This window comes from Colius striatus, chromosome 14 (assembly GCF_028858725.1).
Source record: "Colius striatus isolate bColStr4 chromosome 14, bColStr4.1.hap1, whole genome shotgun sequence".
Lineage (NCBI taxonomy): Eukaryota > Metazoa > Chordata > Aves > Coliiformes > Coliidae > Colius > Colius striatus.
This window is the reverse complement of record NC_084772.1, coordinates 8,360,964-8,371,662: the sequence shown is the minus strand read 5'-3', so window position 1 is coordinate 8,371,662 and position 10,699 is coordinate 8,360,964. Positions and strand designations below refer to the sequence as shown.

General features: G+C 44.3%; 2 protein-coding genes across 5 annotated transcripts in view; both read left to right on the top strand.

Moving 5' to 3' along the window:
- Positions 1-1,018: 1,018 nt before the first annotated feature.
- CNEP1R1 (CTD nuclear envelope phosphatase 1 regulatory subunit 1) lies at positions 1,019-7,864 on the top strand. Of its 3 annotated transcripts, XR_009819762.1 has the most exons (7): positions 1,019-1,125; positions 3,420-3,491; positions 5,646-5,719; positions 6,031-6,140; positions 6,276-6,330; positions 6,580-6,683; positions 7,120-7,864. XR_009819762.1 is itself a non-coding variant. In XM_062007898.1 (6 exons), the coding sequence occupies exons 1-6, from the start codon at positions 1,101-1,103 to the stop codon at positions 6,619-6,621; spliced, it is 378 nt and encodes a 125-aa protein (XP_061863882.1). In that variant the 5' UTR covers positions 1,019-1,100; the 3' UTR covers positions 6,622-7,864. The 3 variants fall into 3 exon arrangements, 2 of the variants coding, with proteins under 2 accessions (XP_061863882.1, XP_061863883.1); XM_062007898.1 differs by having other exon boundaries at positions 6,580-7,864; XM_062007899.1 differs by lacking the exon at positions 3,420-3,491 and having other exon boundaries at positions 6,580-7,864.
- Positions 7,164-10,699, top strand: part of HEATR3 (HEAT repeat containing 3) — a 24,055-nt gene continuing 20,519 nt past the window's right edge. The window contains exons 1-3 of one of the 2 annotated variants that reach the window (XM_062007895.1): positions 7,164-7,245; positions 8,043-8,148; positions 9,916-10,088. In XM_062007895.1, coding sequence (XP_061863879.1) covers positions 8,128-8,148; positions 9,916-10,088 — 194 coding nt within the window. In that variant the 5' untranslated portion in view covers positions 7,164-7,245; positions 8,043-8,127. Of the gene's footprint in view, positions 7,246-8,042; positions 8,149-8,428; positions 8,576-9,915; positions 10,089-10,699 lie in introns of those variants that run through there. The other variant, XM_062007894.1, reaches the window with a different exon arrangement.

Here is a 10,699-nt window from a genome sequence, read left to right as displayed (position 1 = left end):
TTTTTTTGTGATTACAATTAAAACCAATGACAGCAAAATTACTACAAACCGCATTTTCATGATTTTCCTACTTCCTTTTGAGAAAGTCTGTCAACACAAGTAATGCCCTTTTTTCTTTTGCTGCACAAAAGGAGAGAAATGATACTAGATCCCGGCCCTGAAAGCACTGCAGCTCTCAGTGACTGCTTTTAGAGGACAGCAACATAAAACTCCTAATAGACTACCAAAAAAACCAATCTAGCCTCCAATATCAGTTAGCTGAAAACAGATGGCAGTGCAGAGAGTCTTGGTCCCTGGAGAGCCCACTAATCAAGTTACTCTGCAACGCAAAAGCTTTCATTTAGAAAAATAACATTCGGTTACCTCTGCATTGTAGCTGGGACAGCAGGACGTAGCAGTAAAGGCCACAGGATCACGTTGCCTTGACTCCATACGTCCGAAGAGACACTTATGACCTATAAAAAAAGTACAACGGTTAAATACTGCCTTGGTACACCCGCTACTTCCTACGCCGCCAGCCCCGAGGGAATGGTTACGGCCGAGGGACAGCCGGGACGAGGGGGACTGGGTGAGGCAGCACTGCAGAGGCCTCACCGACAAGTCACCGCTACTGGCGGTCCCTCAGGTGCCGCGCCGCTGCCCGCCAGCGGGAGGGGGCACAGCCGGAACCCACCGCGGCTGCAGGAAAGCCCGCTCTAAGTATAGCCGAGGGGAAGGGAAGGGAAGCGACACTTAGACGCCTCCCATCCCTTCTCCCGCTACAGACAGTGACCTCACGGCCGGCGAAAGACGCCCTAGGAGAGCCCCGGAGCTACTGGGCTTGGGAGCTCCACGTTCTGAGGCGATTCAGAGCTTCCCGCCGTACGCTGCCGCCCGAGCCGCCGGCGTCCTCAAACGGCGGCACCCAAGTCCTCTCCCCCCGCAGCCAATGCGGGCCGCGCTTGCTGAGGGAGGCGTGGCGGGCGGGAGGCTGGCCACTCGGGCGCCGCGGTATTGCGGGGGCGGGGCTGGGCGGCGTGCGGGGCAGGTTGGGCGGTTCGGCGGGCGGCTGCGGGGCGGCGAGGGGCACGGCCGGCGCTCGCTGCCTCCGCCCGCCCGCCATGAACTCCCTGGACCAGGCTGAGGGTGAGTGCGGCGGCCCGGAGCGAGCCCGGAGTCGCCTCTTCGGCGCGCCGGGAGCTTTCGGCTCCGTGCCTGGGCTGCCCGGGCGCGCTGACTCGTCCCTCTGGAGCGGGCCTCGCCGCGGCGCTGCCCTGAGGGGGGCGAAGCGGCCGCGGGAGGCCTCGGCTCCCTCAGCACCGCGCTCCCGGGACCGGCGCTCCTCCTCGGCCCAGACAGGCGAGCTGGGGCGGGGTCTCTGGGGCTACCGCAGCTCGAGGGCGGGCTGCTGCTGCTCTCCGACCGTCCCGCGGAGGCGGAGAACGGGACCCGCGGGGCAGGCCTGTGCTGAGGGTTCCCTGAGCGGCCCGCCGGCCACTTTCCTTTCTTGAGAAGGAGGGAGTTGCCCCGTGGGCTTTCCCTTTCACTTCTCGGCAAGACTCCTCGACGTTAGCTTATTAAAATCTGCTTGTGCTGCCGTAACTACTTGTCTGTTCATGGGTTTTTACGTGAAATGCATTTCTTAGAGCTTTAAGTCCCATCTAGCATACTAGACATTAGCTCCTCTTACATGTGAAGAATGTGACCTTAAATAGTCTGCTCTTTTCTGACAACATTGATGGTTTTGGGTTACAAGTTAGTTGAAGTTATCGTTTACAGGATGTCAAAACCCTGAGAAGAGTTTTGAAGTGTCCAAAATACAGACTGGTAGAGATTTTTGAAATGTATCAGTATCTCACACTTGGCAGATGTTTTGTAGCAGATATTAGCGGTAGGCACGTCAACAAAAAATGATAATCGGGCATTTTCGTGGCTTGGTTGCTATGTTTGTACAGGCTGGAGGAATCTAAGAAGTGTGCCTTGCTAGCTACAGCTGCCAGGTGCCAAAGTGATAAACTCAGAGAAAGTTCTTAGAACATGGATATCTGAAAAAAAAAGTTAATGCTTTAAGTTCCTGTATTCTGAAAGGCTTCCTTTTTAATTTTTAACACTGTTTACATTAAATGAATGTTTTCTTGAGAACTGTGTTATCAGTGGTATGCCTACAGGGTGGTATTTCTCAAATAGCAGCTTTTCATGGTATGCCTTCTATTCCCCCTTTCACATTAGTGACTGGTTGTAGGGCTTTGTGCTAGTCAGGGAACAGTTAATTAGCTTTAATTGCTGGCAGTGGCTTAGCTTCCCCAGAAGGGAGGTGGAGGATAGGCCGTAACTACCGGGCTGTTGGCAGTAATTAAGACTAGTTAGCTGTTCTGTGGCTGAAGTCAAGATGCCGTAATATTCCCCCAAGAATTCACCTGCAAACCACTTAGAAGTAAATTTATAGTTTGGAAAACTGAATTGGTAATGATTATAATGGGTGTATTTCTTCCAATGTTATTCTCTAGTTGTTTTATTGTGGTAAATAATCTAGCAAGAGGTGCAAGTTGAAGGAAAAAAGTTCTAGAGTGATGCTAACTAAAACACTTCTGCTGAAAATGAAGTTTATGCTACAAAAACTTAACTCCAGGTAGAATTCTAGCTGTGACTGGAATGTTTTCAAATATTGACCTTATTGAACAGAAGCTTAAATCTAACATGGACTTCATATGAAACAGCTTCTTGTAGACAAACATTAGGTGATTGGCTAAGTTTTTTTAAAACAACAAATTAGGAGTATGAAATTGAAATGTTACTTGGCATTTAACGGTATTTTCAATGGAAAGGCTGTGGGAAAGTGATGGCAGTAGGAAGAAAGATCTATGTAAAGAAAAGAATTAAAGTAAGATCGTTGCACTAGTGTTTGCTGTGAGTTTTTACATACACATGTGTACAAAAGTTTGTACAAACCAGTCATTAAAGCCATGCTGCTACAAATAATCCCTTGAACATCTGACAAATAGACAAGGTTGGAAGGGACCTTTAGAGATCATCTAGTCCAGCCCCGCTGCAGAAGTGGATCAACCTAGTTCAGGTCACACAGGAATGTGTCCAGGTGGGTCTTGAAGACCTCAAAGGAAGGAGACTCCACAACCTCCCTGGGCAACTCAGTATTTTTAAACGTGTCTAAAATACTCTTGATTTCTCAGCTATGTTGGTTTTCTTTGGTGGTAGTGGGGGTGTTTCTTTGCATTCAGTGTAACTCCATTATGATATTTTAGATAAAAAGTTGTATGAAGCTACTTTGTGCCTTTGTTTCATCAAATTATCATTGCATTAGTTTTCTCTGCTTGTTTAAGAAGTGGGTTTGCTCAGAGGAAAAATGAATTCATTTTATCTTTTACATTAAAATTTGACTAAATAGGTGAAGATCTAATTATGCTTGTTATACATCCTCCCAGATCTCAAAGCTTTTGAAAGACGACTTACTGAATATATTGCATGTTTGCAACCAGCTACAGGACGTTGGAGAAGTAAGTTTGATGTTCCAAAGGATAAACAGGATTATCAAGTGTTTTAGATTTACCAGCGTAAAAGATACCTTTGTTTGCCCAAACAAAAATATCTGCTTAAACTCTGTTTAAAATTTCTGTGGCATACATTCAAACATTCTGCAACAAGATAATACAAGATACCAAACTAATCCTTTAGCCAGAGCTAAAAAAAATGAGATCAGGATTGAATTGGCACAGGATTGAATTATTCTGGACATAGCTGGGACAGTAAGTTGTTGTATTTGCTTTGTTTTGGTTTCTTGGAGGCTCAGACTTCTCTGTCAGTAACTGTAGTTACTTTAATATGATTGGATGAGAGAGTGTCAATAAAATTGAAGGTGAAAAAGTTATAGCAGTGTGCCTTGAGGGCAAAATATGACCTCATCATTGTTCTAGCAGGAAAGCTTTAAGAAGTGGGTAAGGCAGAAAATACCCAAGATATGCTGCCCGCTGATACATAGTCTGTGGTGGAAACAGGCTGCTTTTTTTGTTGTAAGTTTCTGCTCAAGTTTCCATACTCAAAGAACACAGCCATTTTTTTAGAATATGTAGAGAAGCATCTTTCTCCTGAAAGGCCAAGAGGTTAACTTCAGATGAAAGAACTGGAGGAATGACAAAACCAGAGGGAAAAAAAGTGCCTTATCCCAAAACACAGCTAACCAAATACCTCAACCCCAAAATGCCATGTTTCAAGGCAGTTGGAAAGCAAGCAGATATTTGTAAGTAAATCTGCATGACTGGGGCACACCTGCTGTGGGAATGCATCTGGCTTGCAGAATTGCTGCTCAGTGTTGGATATAATTAAGGAAAAATACTGGAAATGTCTAAGTATATTTTAACAAGGTTTGTGTACGTAGTGTTGTGTTTTTAGCTAACTTTGTTTTTTTCCTAACTGCTTGTTTTACTAGTTTTTTAATTCACATAGAAGAGGGACTTTTAACTTTAATTATAATGGGATATTTAACCCAATCTTAAATTTTACTCCTGCTATCCTGGGGAAAAAAAGTACAAAGAGAAGCAGCTCTATGCTTTTCATTGTTCTCTTCCATCTTTGTTTTGAAACATGACTTGTTAGTGTTACCTTTTTAAAATTATAATATTAATAAGGAGGATGCAACTAAATGTAAATTATAGCAGTCTTGCAAACCTGAAAATCACCTTTCATTAATATCTAGGCTTTGTTTTCAGATTCTTTCCCATGATCCTAAAAGCTGATAACTCTAGGTTTTTTTGTGTTGGGTTTTGTTTTGTTTCCACCTGGCAAAAGACTTTGCATCCAGAACTTCAGACTTCACAGAAAACGATCAAACTGACAAATGTGCAGTGAATATGAGCTTTCTCTAACTTTATATTTGTTCTGTGTTCTATTTCCATCAACCCTTGTTACCCAGCCCTTTATAGTCTCTGAAAATCAGTCTAGTATTTTGTGGTACTCTAATATGTATCTAGCATTATCCATTTACAGTGAACCGATTGTTCTTCCTAAGCCATTCTGGACGTGTAGAGGTTTTCATTAATCTTTATGTTCTAAAGCTAGCACACCCTCTGACTCCTGTTTAAATTTTGTGCTGCTTTTCCTCTGTGTCAGCTTTCCTTACTTGTAATTTTGTTGATTGCAATGGGGAGCATAATAGAACTTAAGCTGTGTCACAGAAACTGCTGGTGCCATGGCAAAGAGATAGCAGGACAGAAACTTAAGTTCTAAGTTCTGCTCTGCAGTTTTATGGAGAATTACTTAGATTGCATAAACTCAAGCAGCATACTGAACATTTGATATAACTCTTATTCCAGTCCTCCAACTCATATGTGTTGGCTGTGGAGTTTGGGGTTTTTTTGTTTTTTTTTAAGAAATGTTAATCTTTTCAAAACATAAGATTTTACTGGACAGAACTCAGGTTTTGGTACCTGCTCATCTTGTCCAGAATACTTGGAACAGAATCTTTATGGTTTCAAACAGTAAAAGTTTCTTGGCCTATTTGCTTTTCTGCCTTCCAAGTAGAAGCTGCTTCTCCCTCAGAAATCAAAGAAGAAATAAGTGGTTTAGAGCTGCTGCTGAAAAAGAAATGCTGTTTAATAGGAGCGGGTTGTTCTGTGTATGACTCTTGATTCTTTTTTTTTTTTTTCTCTTATCAGTGATTCTGATAGTGGTATCAGTCTGCACAGCAACTGGTGCTTGGAATTGGTTGATAGACCCTGAGACACAAAAGGTAAAGAGCATGCTCATCCTGACTGTAGTCTGTTTCATAGCTCTCTGTTACAGGCAGGTAGTATGGTATCTTGAAAACTGAAAGGCTGAAGGTGGTTCTTCCATGACACTGGGAGATCATTTTTAGTTAAGCTCTCAAGCAGTCTGGAGTTGTTGTGCTGGGGCACTGCAGCTTGAAAGCTTATCTAAAGAGCTGTTCACAAGTACTTAGAAATGACTAGGAGCAGTGTTTCTTTTTAAAATAAGTGAACCTAGGCAGCAACTTTGTATATGTTTTAGAATATAGTGAGACTAATCTGATTTCTTTCCTAGGTGTCATTTTTCACATCACTTTGGAATCACCCATTTTTCACAATTAGCTGTATTACCCTAATAGGCTTGTTCTTTGCTGGAATACATAAAAGAGTGGTGGCACCATCAATGTATCCTTCGATTGTGTTTGCCAGGTTAAAAGTGTTGTAGTTACACCTGTTATTGAGGCCTGAGCTAATACTGCTTTTTTGGGTTTTACTTACTCTGTATCTAAGTGGCTGCTTTCCTTGACACAGTTCACACAGTATAGCAGCCCGATGTCGAACTGTTTTGGCAGAATATAATATGTCCTGTGATGATGTAAGTGTTAGTGGTTCATTGCTTTGGGTGTTTCATTCTGTGTTTGGCTTTTTTTAAATGCAAATAATTTTAAAAAGAGACACAAGTTCTTCTGAACAGAACTTTTATACACTCTATGTGTCTGTAAAAGTGGAATGTAGATTGCTTGATGTTCTGCGCGTCGTTTTTCAAATTGAACTTAATTGAACTTGAAGTACAATTATTGAGCTCAACTCTCAGGGTCTAAACTTAATTTTTTTTGTCTTGCAGACTGGAAAATTAATTTTGAAACCTAGGCCTCATGTTCAATAAGGGCTGTCTTCCTTCTCTTTTTTTTCCACTGCCATGGAAACCAAAAATGACCTTTTTTAAAGGTAGTATGACAGCAAAAAAACTCAAACCACCAAACAGGACTGGTTGTCACTGCCTGGGAGTGAAAGTCTTACACAGTTGACAGTGAAAGTGTGCAATATTACTTTCTTGACTATTTATCCAAATTCTTTGTCATCATATTATCAGCGCTTTTGCTACTTCTGATTACCTCTTTTTCAGTATTAGTGTCACTTTTTTACTTCAGCTAGAACAGAACATACAGGTGAAGTATGTCAATCGGCTATGAAGTTGAACTTGAAAATCAAACCTTGTTTGTGTTACGTGTCTTTGTAAGCTATTGTAAATAGCAGATCAATGCCAATGTTCAGGAAAAGGAGTAATATTCGCTGTATAGATTTTTTTTTTTCCTCATGAACAGTATTGAAAGGAAAACTTACCATTCCCATGATGTTTTATTGGCACACTTACTCATTACAGCTGTTCTTGTCTCCTGGTCACTCTGGGACTGGTAAAAGGCTTGCAGAAAGACTGTCTGTGCTGGAGAAGATGGGTCTTGCTGTTGGAGAACTTTGCAAAGACATCAAGGATCGCTTTTGTCAGACTGTATGTACAGTGCACCAGCCACCTGCATTGTGGTCATACCTAGTTCCTTGTTCTATCTGGTTCCCAACACTGCTATTTTAAGATTTTAATATTTAAAAAATTGTCTTAAATATGCCTGTATCTTCCCATTTGCAAGTTTGTACTGTATCTTAAATCCACATGAACATCCTGAGTGGATTTTTATGCAGCGATAGGCTGAATATGAGACTAGTATTGCAAATGTGTAACTTCATCTTTGGTGAAGAAAATGTAAAGAGTGCCACAATGAAATAACCAGATTTGTTATTCAGAGTGTTTAAAAACAAGATGTGGATGTTAAATGCATATAGTGTAACTTCTCAATAGCTAAAATTGTAAAGAGTTTTAAGAGTTTTGAGTTGTTCAAGGTGCCTTTTTACTTGTTTCAGACCCTTTTAATTGACTAAAACTGCAAAGCTGTTGCAACTTCAGTAATTCCTACTACAAGGTAGACTGGCTTTTAAAGGCAGCCTGTTGATGTAACTTTGTCAATTGAGACATTGTCTCCTGGACTTTTTGCAAGTCTTCTGCCCATTCATTATTTTTAACTGCTGTATATTTTGTAGGTAAATGTGTATAAAATAAATACTTTGTATAAATAGCTGCTCTCTTCTTTTGTACTGTGCAAATACAGATCTTGAGTGAACACAGAAGAACTTCAGCAGTTTGTAACTGAAGCCTGTAACTTTGATACTGGAGCACCACTTTCTGTGTTTGATGTGGTTCTTAAAATGTAAGCTAGTGACACGAGAAAGTCCTTCTACTTCTCCCTCCTGCAGGTCAATCTTGCCTCTGTAAGTGCTGGTAAAGGAAACATGGCGTTGTTGGAGTTTTTAACCTGGAGAAACGTTCAGAGTAGAAATAATGTCCCTGAACACACTGAAGGTACTGTTGATGTTTGGGTTATGGGGCAAGTTAATCCCGATTCACTGAGCAACCCTGAGTGTTTCGTTTACCTCGATGGCGGTGCTCTCCCAGCCGCTGTCCTGAGCTGCGTGTGGGCCAGGGATAGCCTTATGCCGCTTCGCTGTGTCTGTGATTAGAAACCTCCTCACCGGGCAGCAAGGCGGGCTGGGGGGGAGCGGGGCCGGGCCTGGCGGCGGGGCCGGGCCTGGCGGCAGGGCCGGGCTGCGCCTGCGCGGGAGCCGCACGTGGGTGCGCCGGCGCCGAGCGGCGCGGCGGCCGCGGAGCCATGGGGAAGAGCCGGGCCCGGCGGTTCCGCAGAGCCCCCTTCTCCCCCACCGGCCTCGAACAGGGTCCCGACGGAGAGAGCAGCCCCGAGGAAGAGCCGGCCGCCGAGCTGCTGGAGAAGGTGCGAGCGAGGAGCGGCGGCGGCCGTCAAAGCGAGTGTGGGGGGAGGGCGGGCTCGGTGCGACCCCCTCTCAGGAGCGCGGGAGCGGGCAGCGCCGGCAGCCGCGGCCCGGCCAGGTGGGGGGCTGCGGGGCCGCTGGGGGCTGTGCCTGCTGCTGTGGGGGAAGATGGGGCCGTGTCTCGGCTCTCCCCGGCGGTGTCGGGCGAGGGACCGGGTGTGGTGCCGCCCGCCCGACCTCGGGCGCGGGAAGGAGCCGCGGAGCCGTGCCGCCCGTCCCGTCCCGTCTGCCGCCGCGTCGCTTCTCCTGCGTCACGACTGCGCAGGAGAGGCGGCGGCGGTCGCGCCCCGGGACGGCCGGCAGCTACCGTCTTTCTCCCCCGGGCCTGGCACCCCTTCTGGGGTACTGTTCTCGCCTGTCTAACCGGTTCAGGGAGGCTAGGGCAGGACAAGGAGCTGCTCTGTGCTCCTCGTCCCGGGATGCAATTCTTGCGGTGCTTGGGTTCAGTCTGCCCGACTGGAGAGTGTCCCTACAGGTAACCAGAGCGACGAGTCCAGGATCCACATCACTGCTTGATTATTGTTCTGAATTAACAGAAACTAATTTAAATTAATTTAGAAATTAATTTCGTTTAAAAAATAAATAACTTTTGAAAACTCCAGATGAGGATCAACTCAGACTTCTGTCATTTTCAGTGAGGCAGGATCTGGTGTGCCAGTCTTTTCTGCTCTGCTCTTCAGCCAATGTTTATATTTTCTGTTGTGTTTCAACAAACTCCATGACCTTCCAGGACACGCACCACTCCTATTATTTTTATGGTTTTCAGTTCTTGCATCTGTTACAGCACATGTCATTGTCATGTTGTAGATGCAGAGAGTGCTTGCTGCTTGCCTTTAAATAGTTGGATTTAGTCTAAAGACTTTTTTAAAAATTGTTGTTTGATTTTTCATTTTTTCTTTATGGTGCCATGAGCTACATCTGGTGTACTTTCTTGATCATATTTCCCCCCCCACTTTTGTCTTATTGTTAAAAACATGGTAATTGAAAGTAGATAAGAGGTCTCACCAGTGCCAGCTAGTGTCAAATCTGTGGCTGAACTATGGGTCTCTTGTTAAACACTCAGAACAGTATTTATGTCGTTATATAGTTAACATCTATAACCCAGTCAAAGATTTATAAACTTCTATGGAATTTCAGAACTCTCAGTTCCATTCAGGAGCAGTAAAACAGGAGCTACCAGGCTGGACCTGCAAATCAAAAAGCAGATCAGTCTTTTCACTCAACAAAAACTTCCATCTTCCTTTTCCCTCACCCCTCATCTGCCCCGTTTGTGTCTCCCCAGCTGCAGCATCCAAGTGCTGAAGTGCGAGAGTATGCCTGTGCCAGTATTTCCAAGCTGTTGCAGCAGAAGCAGGTCATCCCAGCCTTTCTGCAGAGGGACGTTGTGCGATGCTTAGGGCCGTTGCTGATGGATCACAGTTTAGCTGTTCGTGAGACAGCTGCAGGTGCTCTTCGGTAAGCAATTTTTAATATTCAGCTAGAATGAGGTACTCCTGGCAAGATAGAGAGAAGAGTGGGTTTTGGCTGTTAAAAGCCATGGACTTGAAAGCCAACCTCTCTTGCTTTAACTCTGATTTGAGTAAGTATGCCTATGTCAGTCAAAGTCCTTGAGAGAGGGGCTTTTCTTGGTCTGATAGGCTGCTACGAGACTTCAATGTTGGGAGCAGGTTTAAGTTGGTTACTATCATTTTATCTGCTTCCAGTGGAACACACTGCTTTCTGTCCTTATGCTAGGGAAAAAAAAAATCAACGCTAATGTGAAGGAATAGCTGGAATGCTGTTAGTATGACATTTCACGTCATGAAATGCTGTAGGAGCAGTGGGTTGATTAGAGAATGCGTGTAGCTGGCTTCATGAGAAACTTGTTAAGCATTGAACAGCATCATTCAGAGTTTGTGTTCTGTGCTTAGACCTACAGCTTGCTTTATTTGTATAAAAATGTGATGATAATAATAATACTTGTTAGCATTCCTGTTGTATCTTACACTGAGAAACATCTGACAGAAACCATGATTTAGTACAGGTAAGCTTTCTGATTGCACTAAACAAGAAGTGGAATATTTTTT